At 35.3% G+C, this 21,946-nt stretch overlaps 1 protein-coding gene across 1 annotated transcript in view; it reads left to right on the forward strand.

The window, feature by feature from the left end:
• LOC119642766 (mucin-5AC) overlaps positions 1–15,763 on the forward strand; it is a 76,745-nt gene extending 60,982 nt beyond the window's left edge. The window contains exons 2-5 of the mRNA XM_038042035.1: positions 2,016–6,535; positions 6,609–6,705; positions 13,127–13,710; positions 15,314–15,763. Of these exons, the coding sequence (XP_037897963.1) occupies positions 2,562–6,535; positions 6,609–6,705; positions 13,127–13,710; positions 15,314–15,548 (4,890 nt within the window). The 5' untranslated portion in view covers positions 2,016–2,561 and the 3' untranslated portion in view covers positions 15,549–15,763. The remainder of the gene's footprint in view (positions 1–2,015; positions 6,536–6,608; positions 6,706–13,126; positions 13,711–15,313) is intronic.
• Positions 15,764–21,946: the final 6,183 nt, after the last annotated feature.

Raw genomic sequence — 21,946 nt, forward strand, 5'->3', positions numbered from 1 at the left:
ATCGTTTTTCGTTTTCTTAGATGAGTATCGCCGGAAATTGAAAAAGAACCGAGTCAGAATACGACAAGCCGAGTTATGCCGAGCTGCTGGAATGAAATGGCGGAGATTGACAGATTGTGAGAAAAAGCCTTACGTAACATGGGCTGAAAACAACCGCGAGCAGTTGCGACGTACATCGAAACGCAAAGCTGAATATACTAAACCCAATGAGAGACGAGAGATATTTTTAGGAAACGAACTTCTTCATGAAGACAAAATGGCGTCTTTTCTTCGAAGCCAGAAGGAGGTGTAGTCCTTTTCTTTATGTAGGAATTTTTTTTTTTTTTTTTGCCATCTGGGTCTTTTCTATAAAATGATATAAATATGAATATTGGCTTTTTGAAACTTATCGCCATTTCTTTTTCGGGTTTTTTTTCTTACACAATTTTGAAATAACACGGTTGCCTAATGAGTGTAAATACACGAATTTTTTGTTCTAGCACGAAACCAAAAAAGAAAAAATTTTTTTTTTATTCTAATTTTGGCAGTGTCTCACAGAAACCAATATATACAGTAGCAAAATACAACTGAGCGAACATGCTGATTAGTAAGTAGCGATTAAAATTTTAGATATTGATGTTTATTTCCAATTTCAATTTTAATTTGAATATGTTGTACATAGCTAGGAACTGTGTTTTCACTGTACACTAATTTCAGTGTTTTTTATAACAAAAATGTACAGTTTTTGGCTTATAAAGATGATATAAAAATTTTATTACTGCTTTTCTTCCACGATTTTTTGAAAAATTAAAAGGAGCTTTTTCACCTTAAACGAATTTTCATTATTTTTATTGTGAAACATATTATCAAATTCACCATACGTCGCATGTGTTTTTTACACAATTTTTTTTTTGAAGTGTTTCTTAGAAGCTCATCTACCGTATAAAAAAGAGTGGGATGTTTATAAATTGCTAAGCAAAACTCTTTGATTGCCTTCCTTTTTACCTCGCTGCAAACGGTATTTTTTACGCAATCTTTTTTTGCACGTATTTCTAAGAAGCGCATCTACCGAATAAAAGAGAGTTGGGTGTTTATAAATTGCTAAGCAAAACTCCTTGGTTACCTTCCCTCTTACCTCGCCACACTACCGTCTACACTACGTTTCCGTTCAGAAGCATAAAGCTAATCTCAAACGTTTTTTCACTATATTATAGGATAGATCAAATCGTAGAAAAAGAAATCAAGATCATCCTTGTCTTCTTTCATATTTACCAGATACAAGCGGCACACGAAGCAAACTTAATCTACAGCATAGGGTCGTCATTAAAAAGCGCAACTATCAAGTCGGTAGAGTCGAGTTCAATCCTCAGCGTAATAGACGATACTTTAATTATGGCTGACATATGACAGCAGCTATAATGAATGGTCGGTAACTATTCGGGCATACATTTGTCGGTCTGCTATGGCCGCACCTTTCCCTCTTTCGCCAACTCTGTGTGCCTGGCCTATCACCGTCTTCTCGTACCTCTAACAACCAAATAAACAAAGATGCTATATGGTCTATGTCAATCACTGAAGGCTTTTAAGTGAGACGCAGTAATGAAAGACAAACACTTACTTGATGGTTGCGACTCGTGTCTACTCGCCTATACGGTAGTCTATGAAAAGCTCAGGCAGGAATTGCCTCATATTTGGCGCTTTATGACTACTCTCTTTTAACTGAAAATATGCACTTTGAGGTCTTAATTTAATGGTAAAGGAACATTGTTAAATTTGTAAGCGGGCTCGTATATCAATTTAAGGGAATTTTGCACCCTACCAGACGACGAGAGGAAAAAGAAAAACTTCACTGCACACGTCCAATTTATTCGTGTAATATAATTATAAAGTTTGGCCTGACTCGCAGACATATTCGCTATCCCTCCTAATGCATATTTCAAACATTTCAAACAGATCTAATAGACCTCCTTTATGTCTAACTACTTGTGATGTAATTAATTTGTAAAATGAAAAATTTCAATTTCTCTTCTTTACAGAGTTCCTTTGCACTGGCTGACCGAAACATGGCGCACTATTCAATACTAAATTGAATTTGTGTGGCCATCCAACAATGCACTATACTATACTATACTAAAATATGGAATACTTACCAAAGTACAAAAACCAAACAAGCTCAGCTTCGAACAGTAATTATAATAGAAAAAAGTTAGAAATAGAAATCAAATAAAAGGCAAACGTTTACACATCAATAATAATAGCAATAGACGTTGGCGTTGAAAACGACAACGGCGACGACGACAACAACAACGACAACAACATTGCAAAGCATAAACATACGTATATACTTATGTCAAAGACCAAAGTATACTGGAACGACAACTATAGCATTGGTCTAATTGCCTTATGCAGCTGATTTATGTTTAACTGAAAGTTTAAACGAAACCAAATTTCTGTCATAACCAAAACAAAAGACAACCAACGAAACCAAGAAAAGGTAAAATATTTCAAATCAAAATTGAACCGCCCCACACAAACGTACGAGTGCATTACGTGACGTGCCAATTAAGTTATAGAACGAAAATATGATGATGACCCTGTTCATGCCACCGCATGCCCACACAATCAACAACAACAGCAAGGTGATCATTTGGTTTGTCTCAGCATTAACGCTATCAGTATTGATCACTAACGTTCATCCAGCTACTATTAAAAAAAGAGAAATTCCCTTAAATCCTCAACAGAAAGTCGGAGAGATTCCTATCGTTCATATAGTAAATAATACTATTATAAGTAAATTAACAAAAACTGACCCTGACATTGGCGAAGAAAATGAAGGAAAATACCAAATTGTAACTGTTGATACCGCAGAGACGACTCATAGCAATGTTAGTGAAAGTAATGAAGATAACAAACAATTAAATTTATCACGAATTACAATTGAAAAACTGAACCATGAGGCGGCATTTAACATTGAAACAACCACCACTACCACCACCAGTGCTAATTCTAATTTTAGCATTGCAGAGCTCTCCGTTAATGATATCAATGCCAAGTATGAAAAGGAAGAGAAAGTCAAACATAATAATAATAATAATAATAATCATGTAGTAAATCGTCCAACAGGTGCTACAGAAGAAATTAATGATTCAAAGACAGCATTGAAAATATTCGATCATGACTTATTACAATTGCTGGGTGCTGAAGATAAAAAAGAAGAAGATTTGGAGGTCACCGAGAATGCTTTAAAAATCATAAATGAAACTTATAAGAACTCTATAACGTCAAGTTTGACAGAAAAAGTTACGAGTAAACCAGACGCACAACCACCTGCACATTTTGATAGTTCAACTGAAAGATCTGAACAAGACGAAAAATTGATTACAACTCAGGAAAGGCCTATCGATCACACACAGCCACCAATAGCTAAAGAAGAGTTTTATAGAAAAGGTAAGAAAGCTTGGCTAGACTCTTCATCGATTGCAGAAACAGTCTCTACTGAGATCTCTTTCCGAAAGGGTACAATTTCAACTGAGTCGCCATTCTTTGATCCTGAAAGGATAGAAACCTCTACCGTTACTTTATCTAAAGGCACTTTCACGACCAATCGACAAGAACAAGAACATGGTCAGTCTTTATCTACTACTGCAGCTACTACTACTACTACTACTACCACTACGACTATTTTCAATAACATAAATGAAAATGAAATTTTAACCACTACCACCGCAAAAATTACTTCAAATCCCTTCACCACATTAAAGTCATTCATAAAATCTATAACCGATTCAGACGTAGAGAGAAATGTCGAAATCAAAATGCCGTCTTCTTCTAGTTCTCCTTCTATACTCAATAGTGAAGAAATAAATGAAGTTCGCGTCTCTAGCGCTGAGAAAAAAGCCAAATTCATAAATAATAATTCAACGAATGCTCAACAATTGAATTTACCGAACGCTTCGGCCGTATGGTCTCTCGTAGGCATGAAAACGGTGGCTAAATCAAATGATACCATAGCAACGTCGAAACAATCGCCCAAAGCGAATAATGAAAGAAACTTTAATGAAACTTTAACTAACAATGGTAACAGTGAAAAGACTCTCTTAGATTGGACCCAAATAATGGCTAATAAAGATTTGGTAACTAGCAGAGTCAATCAAGGTCCTAATACAGCTGCAAACGATATTGATAGCACAGAAGAAATTATAGAGGATAGTACTGTGGAATCGATTAATGCGGCCGAAAAGAAGCACTTAAGCAACAATGAGATTTTCTTAGATGAGACAACAACAACGACTATTGCGTCAAATATATCCAAAGAATTAATGATTTCGCCAAACATAACCGAGCAGCAAATTGCTTTTGTTCCTACACCTGCCAATGTTCAATCACCGTTAGTAAATGTAACAACAATTTTATCGACAATTGATAATGAAAGTACGCAAGAGACACCAGCAACCGTTACCACGCAGACGATAACAGAAGCAGCTGATACCGCACAAACAATAACGTCCACTGCTCAGCCAATGTCAGACGAAACAACAACTTTCAAGAACGCTATAAATATGCCAACGGCACTCCCAAATTACCTGGATACGCAGTCACCCCCAACTTTTAATGAGTCGTTGACACTGACAGCAAATCGTAGTGTAACAACACAAAACAGCGATGAGCATTATTTTATAAAAACGAACAATGTTGACGCTGTTACTGATTATCATGCTAACGCCAGCGCCAGTGTCGATGACGCAGTCACAACAGCTGTTAATGTTGATGTTGGACAAGCTTCCAGCGAGACAACAACGTTTAGTACGCTCATAGACGATGAGTTGAACGCATCTATATCGCATATATCAAGCGTTTACACTGTTACTACCGTAATACCTCGTCATAGTTTCGTAAATAGCATAGAAGAGGAGACAACAATAATAACAATAGAAGACGACGAAATTTATACTACACCTACGTTTTTGTCCACCAACGACAGCACATTAATAAACGGTCAGCGATGGCAAAAAACCGAAATCGATTCAAACGGTAACGAAATAAATTTGGAAGAGAGCAACAACAAAAACGATTCAAGTACAATTAAAACGCATTTAATTAGCAAAGTATTTGAAACAGCAACCACAACAACAACAACAACAATAGGAACAACGGCAATAACGCCATCAAAAGAGACATTGACTGAGCATACAACGGCATCGACAAGCGCGGAAACTGAGACAATATTAAATAATCAATTAGTTGAGCAAAATAAAGGCGAAGTTAAAGAAAATTCTACGACATCAACGACAACAACAGCAATAATCGAATCAACCCCTAAAGCAGATGTCACTTTAGCTTCACCAACTGTGCTAACAATAACAGCAAATATTGCAAATAGCACGACGAGCACGTTGCCGTTGTCGGTAATGTCAGAAGAGATAAGTGAAACAAAAACAAGTGTAACCGAGATAACACCTGTCGCTTCCGGAACATTAAGACCTTCGTCTGAAAGCTCTATAGAAACAAACGCTATTGAGGTATTAGATAAAAACAACACAAACGTTAAGGATAAAACAAAGCAGATTAATATCGCAGAAATAAAAACAAACGAAACGAAATCCGAGAAGAAGCTTGAATACGAAACTGAACAGCCAGAGAAAGGCAGTCATAATAAATTATTTATAACAAGAAAAACAGCAGCAGCAGCAGCAACAACAATAACAACAACAACACCAGCCATTAGAACAATAAATACAACAATGAGTACGAATACCACAACTGAGGAAACTTTAATAAGTTTATTGGATGATTATTCTACAACCACAAGCGCTGCCATAGCAACGAAAACAACAACAACAACTACTATTGCGACAATGATGACACCAACAGCAACGACAGCAACAACTGCTACGCCTGTAAATATAGCAACAAAAGTTGAAGATATCTATAAAGTCATACATAATCCAACAACAGAAACCCCGCAGGCAACGACAATTTTACAAATACCGGCAGCGAGAACACCTATAATCGCCACTACGCCCAGCACTCAAATCACTACCACAACGAGTATCTATCCTCCTAAAGTAGTTGTACCCACTTTAGCTACAACCGTTATGGGTAATGCGAACACTGGTGGTGGTGGTGGTCACTTATATACGAAAACGTCTGAAAGTCCCGCCGAAACAGACGTTAATGTTATTATAGCAATAACGGTTAGCGTCATTGGTGTTGTAGCCCTTATACTACTTGTTGCTTTTCTTTATCTAATGCGTAAGCGACAAAAATCATCATCGTACAGTCAACGCTGTCGGCCAGTAAGTTTAGACGATTATACCATAGATAATACTTCCGTGTACAATAGCATGCGCTTGAAAGGCGCCGCTTTGCGATCTTCGAAACGTTCACATGCTAATTTAGCATTCGATGATCCCTCGTTACGCCACAATGCCTTAAGTACAATCGAATTGGCTCGATTTGTTCAGGAGAAATCAAATATATATGAAGAGTTTCGTGATGTACCACAAGTGACGGCGCGACCGGATGAAGTGCCTCTAGGATGTGAAGATAAAAATCGGTAAAAAGACGACTTTCAAAATAGCACCGGCTTTTTACGTAATTGCCCTAAATGAACTTTCTCTTTTATATAGATACGCTAATGTTGTACCGCTTCCGGAAACACGGGTTTTATTGCAACGACTGAACGATGATGTCAGAACGGAATACATTAATGCCAATTATGTGAGGGTAAGCTATGAATTTTTTTAATAGCAATCACATTAAAAGAATTTAAAATTGAATTAATTATGACACAATTCGTAAATTAGTTATTTAGTTACAGATGACCTATGTCTAGCCCCATACCTTTATTTAGTTTGATTAGACTCCTTAAACTAAGTGAAAGCAAATCATACGTCATCATTAACATTTGTATCAAGCAAGAGGAGAAATATTTGGCAGTTAATGTATAGAAATTCCAATAAAATATGGGTCAGCATGAATTCAGGAATCGAGTTCGCCGCATATTACGCACTGCTATCGCCCATTTGCGGTCACAAAGCTTGGATATTATGGGCTACTAGTTCCCATGTTTCTCTCAACTTCTTTTAAGCTAAGTTCAGACATTATCTAAATAGCTCCCTATATCCGCTTAAAATTAAAAAGTTGCAATTATTTGTTTCATTAATGCCCCTATTAATATCCCAAAATTTCCATACAACATTGATCATAACATTCGATTTGAAAATCAGCTAAATCGACTCAAAGATTCGCTCACATTTAGGATAACGACGTTAACAGAAACGAATTTGTATGTTGACTTCATAGCTTAGATGCCTGTACGGATTCTGTTCAATTGCAAAGAATAATTATTTCAAAGATCATTAGTTTCTATATCACGTATCAAATTCCATCATTTAAGATAAGTGTTGACTGTAATAACTCTTATACAGCAGCGGCTACAGCAGTCTCAAGTAATTCAGAATTTATTGCAACGTAACTTGCTTTTTTAAGGTGTTTTCTCCGTATTATTACCTCTGTGGTTTACATGTTTATACATTATAAGAAAGCAACAAAATTTACTGAAATATGATATATATGTTTAATGACTCTTAAAGCCGGTTGTCGACAAAATAGTAACCAATCATTAAGCACAACATATGTTAAAAGAAAACAAGTGTTCTTGAAATGCAGAAAATTGTAAACGATCCATTTAACGCAACGAGGCAGAGTTCCTCAAACAAAAATTTTTATGCTACCTGATATAGATATCAAATTTTTCCCATCATCGTAGATCTAATGGATTGCTCAAAAATTTTTAATCACTATTACACTCGGCATCCAGGTTTTCAGGTCTTTTTGTTTCAATTTTTCGTTGTTGCTTTGATCCAATTGAACAAATCAGATGAAAAATGACTATAAAGCTTGTGTTTAGAATAAAAACTTTTTTTTTTTTTGCTACCGGTTAACTTAGATTATATGCTCACTTGCATTGAAAACTCTACCGCACGTGAGATTTGAACCCGCGACCATTGAGTCGCGAATCAAAAAAAACCCTTCCCCCTTCAAGCATCAACTTTCTATCTCTTTATATATTATTTCAAGAATTCCATTACATACCTCTTGATGCAAAAAAAACCCTTGGAAAGATTAATACAGTATTCCCATCGTACCAGATAAAGCACATGAGGTTTCCGATGCATATTGAAGAGAATAAGAGGAAGAGGCAGAAGATGGAAAGAAATAGAGAGACGATGAGGACTAATAGAGAGTGGATGGGTCGGGATAGAGAGGGTTCGGGCAAGGAGAGGGGAGATCATGACAAAATTAGTACATCAGAAAAATTATTGTCGCAAATTAGCACATTAGTGGAGTGGCGCAGCGAAGCACTGCTGCGATCTAGCGCGACCAATAAAGAAAAGTAAATAACGCATTTTAGTAAAACTTACTTCAAAAAGGAAAAACACGGATAAACTTTCGATTGGGTTTCAGAAGACTAGGAAATATTTTTACTCTAACTAAACGTTTGATGTATAGGTCAAGTATATACGAATTCTCATAGCTTCGAGTTCTCAATCGCGTGACAATGGTATTAACTTTGTTTCCGATCTAAAACAAAATTCAATTCGCGTGCAAGTATGTGGAATTTTACAAGATTCAACTCGATGCACTTGCGTGTACAACAATGAAATCTGTGCAATTGATCTTGACATCGTGGCACCATCATTTTAAATGTGAGACTATTCACCAAGCTTGACACAGCCAATAAAATGTATAGTGACTTTCCAGGAAAGACGCGGCAAATGAATTGCTTTCAAAAGAAAGAAAGGGCTTTTTCATATACTTTGCGTATGTGCAGGTATTGCCATAGCATCAATTTATGCCCCCCTTTTCATACAGATTCGTGTAAATGGATGATTGAATTTATTTTTCTAGTATGCGTTAACCTAAAGAATTATCAAACATAAGTTCGATGTAGAGTTACATGTACATTTCAGTAAGCATCTGAAACGGTTTAAGAATATATGTGTTGTTGGAACTATCGCTTAACCGTCTATTTGCTCTGCAAGAGCTGATCCGAACGCTACTATTTATATTCTGACTTGTTATTCCGGGTCAAGTTTCGTAAGTGCGAATAAACCAGCCCAAAATAACTCGAAAGTTGCAAAGGGTGATGAGCCCAGGTCGATCTAAAATTAGAATCATATAGAATGCACACCCAATTGGGCAATTAACAAGCTTGCGATCAAAAAAATATTATCCGTTTTTTTGCAAATTTACGCCTGAGTAACCGAGTAGGTAACAACCGCGACTGACTTGATCAGTGCTCGCGAGTTCAAATCTTAAATTCAGTACTTGCCGTCTACCAGCACACCTACTACTACTACTAGGCTGTCGCCACTACCCTCCTATTTCTTTCTCTTTTCGTTTTGATAGTCACCATGTCACATGAGTAGGGGATAATAGCTGAGTGTTTGGTCTTATTAAAAACAAAAAGAAAAAAATTTAAAAAGGCAACTTACTTATTAATTATATATTTGTTTATGCTATCAAAGAACAAATATTTGAGAGACCCTGCAAATGTAATATTCTACAGGTTTCATAAATAAATAAAAATTATTCAAATTTGTTTTAACAAGCATTTCATTGAAATATACATATCTTCCATAAACGAAAGCTTTGAAGAAGAGTTGAAAGTGTAGAAACGTGTACAGTAAAGCCTTTAAATAATTGGAATAAATGTGTGATTTTTCACACTGCTTAATCCCTTGATGTCTTTGGCCACATATGTGGACACATAGTCTTCTTAGAATTATAATTATTATCATTTATAAAAGGAGAACAGAAATTTGATAATAAATCAGGGAATTACAAATCACATGCACACTTACTGTGTGTAAATATTGCAGATCTACCTGATCCAAATTCGGTAAGGTGGAATTATATGTCAATTTACTATTATGAAGTAATTTTCATCATGAAATATTAAAAATTATAACTGGTTATAATAAAAAGATTCAGTTTTCGTAGGAATGGTTATGTGAGAGAGGGTTCAAACAGTTGCCACAGGTGAATCAAATTTTTCTACTTAGAATTTCCAAATTTTTACAGAGCGAATTTTGTCGAAAAATTTTGAAAATTGGAAACGTTTTCTATGTAACGATTTTCCAAAATTGGGCCGTTTTAGAGGTGTGATCAAAAAAGTGGTCCAATCTAAACCATATTCAATACGGGGTCACAGTACAGTGAGTGCACTAACTTTCTTCAAAATATCTCTAAAATTGCGACTTGTAGCTTGAGCAAGAATTTACACGGACAGACATCAGACAGACCGCTTATAAAAAAAGTAGGGTTCATCTTCGTTTTACAGACGTTCGCACAAACTTATATACCCTATGCCACAAATGGTGTAGGGCATAAAAACGATCGTAAAGAAGTTAGTAATTATGAAAAGGAAGTCAAACTTTTGAAGAGGAATTCTGCACAATTCTATTACTTCAATACTTCAATAGTAAGCACTACTAAGCAAATGCATATGCCGAAATTGAACGAATTTGCATTAGAACACAGCTCGCCTAATAAACTACTACGTACAATCTTGATCGAGTAACTTTAAGATGAAAAAATTTACAGTCCATTTAAAATTACAGTAGCTACCTACAGAATGCAGATTTATGGACCGTTTCTCATAAGTAAAACTGTGCAGAAAAAAGCTATGTATATATGTATGTGGTTATGGTGAATATTTAACACCTGCCCCATTTGTAGATCGATATTACTTAGAAGCTGCACAAGCTTTTCCATATCGCAAGCAAGCTACTACCGAATTTTTTCTGCTTTTCTTCTAAAGTCGATTGATAACGTTTGTACCGTGTTTCCGATCAACATCTTCTATCGAAGTCGAAACTTTTTATTGACCATAGGCACAGTTATAGGCGGATGAAGTCCAATCTAGAATTCTCAGGTAAGGATATCTACGCCTGGTGCTGTTTTAATTTCTAATTTTAATTTTCGCGATCGTTATGAATTGTAAATTAAACCTATTTGGCTAAGACGGACACAACTTTGGGCGGATCAAACTTAACTTAAGATTACCAGTTAGAGAGATCTGTATTCAATTACATCTTTTTATCTTAATATTTGGGACAGTTACACACCATAAACTGCAGTTTTTTCGCCTATTAAGGGTGGGCCATATTGATAAGGGATCGTCAATTAAGAATTTCTAAGCAAAATCCCGTAGCTTAACCTCAATTTTTACAACAATGATAAGCAAACAAACAAGAAACCACAAACGGATAGGCCAGCAACAGGAAGCACAGCCAAATCGATTTAGAATCTTAGGTCGATCAAAAAAAAAAAAAAAAAAAAATATATATATATATATATATATTATATATACATATTATGAAGCCTATAATGTTTTCTTGAATTAAAATAGGAGGTGTATAGAACCTCCTTGCGGTACAAGCTTGCGCGGATTGATGAGTTTTGGTATACCGACGCCTTTTGACACAGGAACGAACGCTATTAAATTCGTTCGGGTCGGAGAACCCTTTCTCCACAAAAAGTGCTTTTCTGAAAAGTCGTGATATGAATAACTATAGAAAACAACGTGATATAGATCGAAAATAGTGGTCCGCGTTCGACTATTGTGCTTGTATTTACGACAGGCCTTTCTTCTTCCATGAAGTCCTCTAATTTACGCTTGATGTGCTTGATATAATAAAAATCACTTTCAGCGGATCATCTATCGCTAGTGGTCTCTGCTACGATTGCTCAAGTTTCTAAATGTTTACGAATATTTATAAGAAAATGAGTAAGTAGAAGAAAATTTATTGTATAGATAGACTCTACTGCAAATATTTATATTTGTCGACTCATTTTCTTATACTACTTACTTGCTTAGATATTTGTATAAAAATACATATATGTGCATATAAGAGTAAAAACATTATAACCAGGCCAGACCATCCATTAAATACACTACTTATAAAGCAATCCTTACTTATTTTCGTAATAAAATATCACATATATACATTTTGTTGCTTTTCATGGAAGCCCTTATATGAGAGCGAGTCCAAAGCGAGTAAACTTACATAGTCCAAATTCTGTAAATTTAAATTTCACTCGTTTTTGTCACAAGGTCCTACAAATTAAACATTTTTACTTACCTTTAACTTTATGCAAACGCATACTTTTCATCAGAATCTTCATTTGATAGGTTATCCAGAAAATAGGCGTACGTGATCCCAGTTTACTCCACTTAACCTCAAATTACCTTTACGAACCAATTCTCACTTTCACTTTTTTGCCATGTAAAGGCTTACTTTTCATAGAAGCAGTTGTGGGGGGGAGCTTAAAAAATTGACTCGTCCAATCCGAGTTTTTTACAACAATTCAGTAAGTGGAAATACTAGTATTAAGGAATTTTTGTCGAGAAATTTTGAAAATAATGACTCTTTTCATGTAACGTCTTATTCAAAATAAGCCATTGCCATATGGCGAGTGATGTCAACAGTAGACCAATCCAATCCATTGTGTTTGATCCAAAACACCTCACAAAGCTTATAAAATACAGTGAAAAGAGTTCAACAACTGCAATCTGCAAATCGAACGCGAAAATATACGAACGAACAGGCAGAGGGATAGAAAATGATTTGCAATCGATCGGTATAATAAAAGATGAATTAACCTGCAATCATTCGGGATGTTACACATAGTCGCACAAACTTAATAGTACCGTATGCCACAATTATGGTATAGGGTATGAGAGTAAAGAATATCTTATGTGCATTTGCGAAGCAATAATTCAAGTGCAAGATTCTCGGTATTAATTGTAATTTGTCAGAACTAAACACAACCATCTGTGCAGTTACGCTTATGGGTATCTATTAATATGCTTCTAAGTATTTAATTATAGTAAGCGTTCGTTTTTCTGATTCTTTATCATAAACAAAAGAACATAGTTTTGTTTAAAATATATACACAATGCATATAAAAGCAAATCTGTGTGTACTCATATGTTTGAACAAACGAAAAACGAGAAGCCAAACTGTTGTTACAAGGTGATTAACAATATAAGACCTCGTGAAAGTGAAAGTGTTTGACAAAACGAATTGTTAGTGCGTTAATTAATTATCAGGCGATATTTTGTTTAATTTTTCAGGGTCCTAAAGATTCGCCCAAATATTATATAGCTTGTCAAGCTCCCCTTGATTCAACTGTAGAAGATTTTTGGCGTATGATTTGGGAACAGCAATCACGAGTCATCATTCAAGCGACGGACCTTATAGAGAGTGGTGTTGAGAAATGTGCGGAATATTTACCACCTTCGGTGACTTTAGATAATCACAGCACCTTTGGCGATTTTCAAGTTACTTTACAAAATCGTGAAATTAAAGACAAATACGCCATATCCACAATACAATTGAAGCGTACGGGAGAAAATGTTACACGCGAACTGACACACTATTGGTATAAATGGCCCGAAACTGGTGTACCGGCCGAAGAAGCACCTATTATTGCTATGCTGCTTGAGGCTCGCTCCTCCCTAATTAGTTATGCTATTGAACAAGCCAATGAAATGAAAGAGAAATCTTCAACGCTTACTTTAAGATCGACCGAAGAAATTTCATCGGCGAATAGTACGACATCGGCTGGGAAAGACTCGAACGGTAGCACAGGCAACACTAGAGAAATAAATGGCAATATTTCAATGGTACATATCAAAAAGACTGCTAGGAACCAAGGGTAAGTAAATTGTGTATACATATAATTTTGCGTTTAAAATAGTACATTCTGCACCCTACTACGCTCATGTCACTTAATCACATATTTGTCTTCTTAAAAATGATTCGATATCACAAATAGGAAAGGAAATGCAAAACAGTTTGTTAGTCAGTCAGTCATGCTTATCCATAATCAAAATCCAATTATGGACCCCGATAAAACATCAACTTTTGCATATAACTGGAGATTGAACCAAAGACCGAACAATGAGATATGTTAACGAAATTTAGTACATATATGAATGTGTTCCTTTCACGTGTCGTTTCTGATTTTGCAATTAAAAGACCGAAAGAATTTCTACATTTTGTCAAAACGACATGCAGAAAAAAACCTCGCAGTCCCCGCCAAATACTCGTATTCTTGACCAATATCAAACTCTGAATCAACCTACGTTTCTCTAATAACGTGTTTCTGTCGATCGGTCTGCGAAAAAAATGCTCCCGATTGGTGAAATTTGATTACAAAATTAGAAAACGGTTGGAAGTAGCTTTTAGTTGAATATGGGTCAAATTGTTGAAAGTGCTCACCCGCAATACAACATAAACTGAGGTTAGCAAAAGGATTCGACCCTTTGCTCATTATTTATACGCTAAAAATGATATAACGATAAAGATTTCCATGCAGCATATATCTCGGAGATCATCCTACAACACCTATAGGAAAGTAAACAAAATCGCCAGTACTATAAAGTATCGATATGTCATTGTCCTTGTTTTTTTCTTTTCAAGGTACGGGTAGTGGGTCCAGAAGATTCGGTCTTTTTTTATATAGTACCGCTTTAGTATCTATCTTTAGATAACAGTTTGAATCTCGTATGGCTTTCGAGCTTAGGGCGATATAAGCGTTCAAGCAACTCGGTTCTGCCCCTCCTCTCTACTACTCTGTCTAAAAAGTAAATCCCACTTTCGTGTTTCTTTTTTAAATCTATTTATTATTGCAAACCAATTTTGTCGCGTTCAAACTAATCTTCAAACTCAGATAATATTCCTTGTTAACAGTTTGGCCCGGAGGAAGGAATTCATAATACGCGAGCCTATGATAATCGAAGATAGAAAATAGATTTGATTTTCGAGCGACTTTGGCGCTGTTTCTTCGATCTTGATTGACCTTTTACGTTTTTCGTCGAATCTATATGCTCTAAAGACGTTTGAAAAGGTAACTGACAGCCTCTGTCTTTTGCAGGGAATTCGAAAGCAAGTGAACTTCGTTTGTCGATTAGAAAGACTCTGCTGATAGAAAAGTGCTTATGAATATTGAACAACGGCTTGCTGTCGGTCGCATTTTTTTTTTTTTGAACCACTCCATACCCTAAAGGCACTTTTAGGATTTGAATGACCCTTTTAAGGGCCAATATAAACATGATAGTAATTTGCATTTTCCTCTCCTTAGTCATTTGGCTCTTTCTAACTCCCAAAATTAGAATAAGTTATTACGGCGAATCATGTTTAAGAGCAAGCTCTTATATAAAGGCGTCCAGTATTTCCACATGTTTGCATGAAGTTTCACATAAACCGTTGATCATTTCAGTTTTTGTGAATTTTTGTTTTCTATTTTCATTTTTTAGCCCATTAACTGTTCACTGCTCTCCAGGTACAGGTCGGACTGGTACCATAATCGCTTGTGATATAGCGATACGAAGCCTGGAAATGCCAAAACGAGCAGTTGATATACCTCAAATAGTTTACTATGTAAGACATGGACGTGCAAGTGCTGTACGAACTAAAGAACAATATGAATTTATCTATAAAGTTGCCAATATGTATGCAACAAAAATTACAAATCCTTCAAACGATAATTAACAGAATTCGTACGCTAGAAGCAAATGCGAAAACCGATGAAGGAAGCTTGGCCTGAGTTATGCAAATTGAGTGAAAGTCAATTTCGAAAAACTCCCATAGTGGCGTGGAATTCGCATACGATTAGATTCATTCCGGAATTGTTAAAATCGAGGAATTATTTATTTTACTTTTCGTTTTTTTTTTCTTTTGTTAATAAAAATATTAATGAAAAAGTAATAAATGGCTGCTTGGCTTAGTCTATCAAATATTTAAATGAAAAAAAAGATTACATTAACTATGATTATTACTATTATTATTATTATTATTATTATTATATTTCTTTATTGTGATATCAGTATGTGTAAAAGATTATTTGCGATGTAATTCGTTATTTCAATTCTCTCTTTACAAACATAAATAAATAATTTAATTCTATGCTTTGTTATTATTATTACTATTAATGTAAATATATGTAAATGCAGTACAGTATTTAATTTTTGAAAATATTAAAGTCCGGAGCTTTAAAATTTTACGTTAACTTTTCCCTATTTTCTTTTTCTTTTCTTACATCTAATACTTGGCTTTCTTTCATTATTATTTTCTGGATGAATTTATTTGTTTTTATATTATTTAAGTAAAAGTAGAAAGGAAAATAAAAAACAAACGGCAACACATCAATTATTAAATAGTGTGCAAATAAAATTAAAATAGATTTATGTATGAATTAAATAAAATTAAATTTATATACAATACAACAACAACAAAACTATTATATAAAATATTTTATTAATTTTCCCATTTCCCATTGATATCACGAAAGTTATTTTTAAAACGGATAAAAACCAAATTGTATTGGATTTAAACCGAATTTTACGAAAGCGACTTCTAGCTTATATGCGATATATTATGTCGTAAATATCGTATATCGTATGGTATGCTGTGCCGTAAATGTCGCATATCGTACGATATGTTATATCGTAAATGTCGTCGCATATCGTGCAAAACATTTTTAAATCATGTTTTTGATAAGCAATTAATCATACAAGCCAAATACAGTAAGTATCTACTTCGCCTTATCTGCATATATATTTTATCTAGTTTGGTTCGTCCAAAGCTCTGAACGAAGAGTTTTATATAACTATAAATAACACTCATTTAGCTGCTTTTTTAGCGAGGATAAGAAAACTTTTAAATTGCTCATAATCCCTCATTCCTAAATTGATTCCGTTATTCATACCGATAAATATAGATGTAAAAATGCTTTCGGCATTTTCTAAGAGAGCATATAAATATTTCTGTAGTGTCGGTATAAAAATATCCCTCCCACATCTTAATTTGGAAGCATAATCTTTGAACTACTCGCAAATTATGCAAGTTATCAGATTAGAGCCCAACTTCTTGGAGCTTGCAATAGGTATAATTTTGTGCCAAAAAGAAAACGCTATTTGCCGGAGACTTTGTTTTACTTACTCAATCATTACGAGAGACAAACGGTGAATGCGTCCAAATAGCTGATGCAGAATAGGCGAACAATAAAGCCGAACACTTTTGGCGCCCACACATCGGCTAGACGTAACGTTTTATGATTTATATCTATGAAAAGCAATCCCAGTCCCAAACGCTGATGCAATTGTGACAAAAAAATGGACATGACATGCCAGAAGTCATGATATCGTGAATAATTAATGTGAACAAATTCGACCCACTATAGTAAAACTCGCTCAAAAAATATTTCCACATCTGACGTGGAAAATCCTCCCTTGGCCGCTATTACCAGCATACATTGCTCGTTCCGATTGACCCAAGCTTCTGAAGCTGGGGGCTTGTTTCATGGGTAGTCTTAAAAGGTCACTTGTTCTTTCCGCACCGAATTCAAATTATTTTTAAAAGATGCCTGGTCGGGAATAATATTTTGAACAGTAAAAGTGTAACCGGGTTATTACAATTCGATTCGATTATCGGAAGAAAAGCAAAGCTTCACACCTAATATATTCTCTATGAAGTCTCTCTTGATCAGCTGTACACGTTAGACCATTTTGATAGTCATTTTTGTAATTTCGACAAATCATTTTTGTAATTAAAACAAATCGTCTGTTATTTAATGCAAACTTGCGTAAAACCCAGTAGTTGGCGTTGAAAAGCCCTTTTTTCTTTCTTTTTGGAAAGCAAGCACCTCACCATGATGATAATCGTTCAACTTATGATGCAAACCTTGAAACAGTTTCTCTTTTTCATTGCTAATCAAGCCTAGCTTTTCTAGCTATAAAAATGGGGCAGTTTCTTCCTGCATAGGACTAAAAGATAGTTAGACGTGTTAAGTGTTTATGTGCTGATGTCTGAGAATTTGCAATGGCTTGGTGAACATTGAGGTCAGTCCAGTTATAGAGCTGCAGGGATTACTCTCATTAGAGCGGAAAGGGGAAAATAATTTTAAAATCTGACAAATATCTTTGTTTGACGCGCTCATATTTCTTCTTCTCTGCGGATAAATTTTTCCGTTGCCATTTGGAGCACATTTTTTAAAAGGTAAGGAGATTGCAATGGCTTTAAGTTACTAAAGGGAAAAATATTTTCACTTCACCGTAACTTCTTGTAATTATTGACTTCATATGGCTTCTGCCTATCTCTTTGCCAAGACTTTTTTGAGAGAAGCGGACTTACTAGTGAAACTTTTAAAATTCACACTTGTTGTGCATTTGGCTACCGTTCAACTGCATTTTACTTTCTTGAAATCCAGCTGTAACAACATCCCCCGGAACAATCTTTCAGCTTCGGCCTGTCAGCAGGAAAGGCCCATTGCGGGAGTTTCATGGTGGCTGTGATTGGCCCAAATCGCGAAAAGATCCTCGGCACAGTATGGATGCAACCGGATGTCTGACCCAAAGAAAGGTAGACGTTTTAAACTGTGCCTCCCTCTCACCGGGGAGAGCGTATCTCCACTGGAACTTGAGGTTTTCCTCGGGGTGCTGATTATGCGTTTCCACATTTCGTGTGCCATCGGCCGCCTTGAAATTAACCCTTCACGGCAGGTATCCACGTTAAACACCTACAGACATCTGCCATAGCAGTTAATAGACGGGTATACTAAAATGCATGTCTAACAAATTTTCCATTCGTTGCAATTGTTTTACCAAAAAGAAATAAACGCTTTGCGCTTATTTGAGCGACGCAGCTTGATCTTTTAAGCGACTGTCACAAAGACTTGCAGTGACTGTAAATAGATCTTCTTCTTTTGTCGCATATTTGCAAATACCTGAATTTATAAACACGCCAGTATTGTTGGAAGACATTGAAGAATTTGACAAAAAGTCAATATTTGACTTTTTGAACCGACTGCTTAATGACTTTCTGAAACCATTCGGATAACATGTTCAGTTTGTCCACAAATGAATGAAGCTCCTCAAGGGGAATTGCTGGAACTGAATCCTTTTAAAGGAGAGATGCACCATTGGTGAAATGCTTCAATGGCAAGGTATTCAGAGTCAGAGCCCTTTAATGGTACGATGCTTAAGGAGGATGTGATTTAAATGCAAGGCTATCCACGTCAAAGTTCTTTGAAGTACTGACCGTCTTATTAACTTACATAGATTATTTAATCTAACATAGCTTGCTGTCAAATCCAAATGATGTCCCCTACGAATCCGTTTTTAGGCACCACTATTGAATATGCTCAACTTTGCTAAATTGCTCTGCCAATGAAATGTTAAGCTTGTACTACTTATGCCAATGGCTAAGAGTACTTGAATAAGAAAAAAATTTATTAATTTATGCCCGGCATTATTTTTTGCGAATTAAACGGTATTCTATTCACCAACGAACTACAATTCAACATAAATTCACTAAACTTTTGCCTGCAATATGTCAAGAGCGCTTAGTTATCATTTACATCAAATGCCAGCCGGTAGCCGGTAATGGGCGATGTACGCCTACGCAAACTGCTTTTATTGCAATTACAAGTCGAAATATTTATGGCAACATTGCATGTTACTTTAAAAATAAACGATGACTGACCATGTCGAAGAAATATTTTTAGGTTGGGAATGTATTTTAATGAGTGTGACATATTCGTGATACTCTCCAAACCAGTGCTTTACATATTCTGCAAGTAGATGAAGATTATAACATCCAATTATAAAACGTGTGAAAACACTATAATGGGACTCAGCTCACCATTAAATGTCCTACACCACCCTACAGTTATTTATATATATATGTATATACATGTTGCTTATATACAAGTATTTACATACACGTATGTGGTATAAAATGAGGTCTTATGAGCAGTGCTCAAAAAAGTGGCCCGATCCGAGGCATTGCCAATAGCGTTTGCCCTTGCGCCAAAGAATGTCCATCTGTGTACCAAATGTGCACCAAATGTCATCAAAAGACCTCCAAAATTTCGACCGATAGGTTGAGTGCAAGACGGACAGACGGACGGACGAGTTTAGCTCAGAAAATAATTCTGAGTCGATTGGTATAAAAAAATGTCCTTCTCGGTGTTGCGTAAATCCATGTAAACTTACTATACTCTTATGCCACAAGTAGTCTAGGGTATAAACAACAACATAAGACTTTTATTATTTCTTTAATGAAATGGCCCGAGAAATATGAAACGCTCTACAGACATAAACAAATCGTGCTCATAACATACATTCATTCCTCCTAAGCTTTAATCATTTCCTTATCGTTCGATTGATTGGAATTTACCATTGCGTTCACATATTCTTCTTCTAGCTAATTATTCTGCACGATCGCTCTTCGAACCCAAATCCTTACGGCATTTAGCAAACTTTTCTCTTCATATACTTTCTTTTGAAATAATGGCATAACTGAAAGTCTACCTTTACTTCGCTTCATCACTGACAACGGCTCGAGATTTTTTCTTAAAAATCTTGAAGAAGTAAGTGCAAGTGATATTCAGGTGAAATATAGAAATTGAATCTTTCTTTCAGTTAGTTGCTAAACTTGCCCTAAAAACTTAAAACAGAATAAAACATAAATAGGACAGATAAAGTGTGCGTTATAGATGATGTGATAAAGCTGATGTATTCTTGTATAGTGTATACTGAACTATAAAAATTATTGATACCTGTTCTCTGTACATTTCTTATCATATCTACATTTAATCTTAAACAACGTGTTTAATAAATACTATAGGTTTCCTTGAAAATTTTTATTATAAAAATTTTTTAAGTGTGGCGTGTGTGTGTGTGCTTGTACGGATATATAGATGTATACGCATATATACACTGTATATATATATATATATATATATACGACATATATATATAACAGTATATGCTTGAACCAGAGTACAATAAACACCTATTTATTCCCTACACATTTCTGTCCATTAAAAACACTTATTAATAGATTAATCATACCTTATGATTGGTTATGTGTTAAAGTATTATTGAAAATAAAAAAAATTTTTTTTTAGCGGTTTGTTTAAAATAAGATAAGATATAAATTTCCAATCAATATTTGATTTTAAAGAGTATTTTTGATTTCCTTAATATAATACTTACTTGTCTTATATATGCCAGTGTATGAATAATAAAAATGAGCACAAATTTCACCGTAATAAGTATGATTTTTATGTATTTGTGAGCAGATACATATATATCTGAGGTCGAAAGTACAAGAATTTTTCAAAACCTTAACTATTAGCCATTATTTAAATCAAGCAATCAAAGCTTTTCCGAGAAAAACCACAAAAGCTAAAATGTATTTTAAGGTGATCACAGTTTTTGGCCAAGAAAGCAGCGTGCATGAATCTCTTAAACTCCTTTCTTTAGACAATGAATTACAGACCCTAGTTAGCAACAAAAAGAGAAAGCTGAAGCGTAATCAACTTTCCCCCAGATATGTGTTAATCTCTAGATATTTGAACGGCAAACTTGGCAATGAGGTGAAATAAAGTGAAACACTTTTTGTGCCTATGAATCAGACACTCATTACTGTATACATATATATAAATGTAGCAGAAGACAATTTCGTCTCTTCATCTGCTTAAATGCAGCTTTAGCAAAACGCTAATGCCTTTCCCTTAGTTGTAAGAAACATAGATATTCACTTTTTATGAAGAAGAAATTTTGCTTTACGACCCCCATGCCGTTCTATAAGGGACTACACAGAAGGATTTCAAAGCTTTCCTTATAAAAAAAAACGCCAGACTGGCGCTTGGATTGCTATCCAAAAGCAAGTAAAAGAGACGTGACAATACACTACTACTACTACTTCGCTCACCCTTTGGACGAAGTAGTCGAAAACGTGATCGGAACAAACCATTTTCACGCGCGTTTGTCCTTAGGTCAAACCAAACATGTACAGAATTTCATCGAGGTGTCTGGAAAATTGCCAACTGTGGGTTGTACCCAAGAATACAATATGAGCTGACAAGCTTAGATCGATTCAGA

This window comes from Glossina fuscipes, unplaced genomic scaffold, assembly GCF_014805625.2.
Source record: "Glossina fuscipes isolate IAEA_lab_2018 unplaced genomic scaffold, Yale_Gfus_2 257, whole genome shotgun sequence".
NCBI classification, from domain to species: Eukaryota; Metazoa; Arthropoda; class Insecta; order Diptera; family Glossinidae; genus Glossina; species Glossina fuscipes.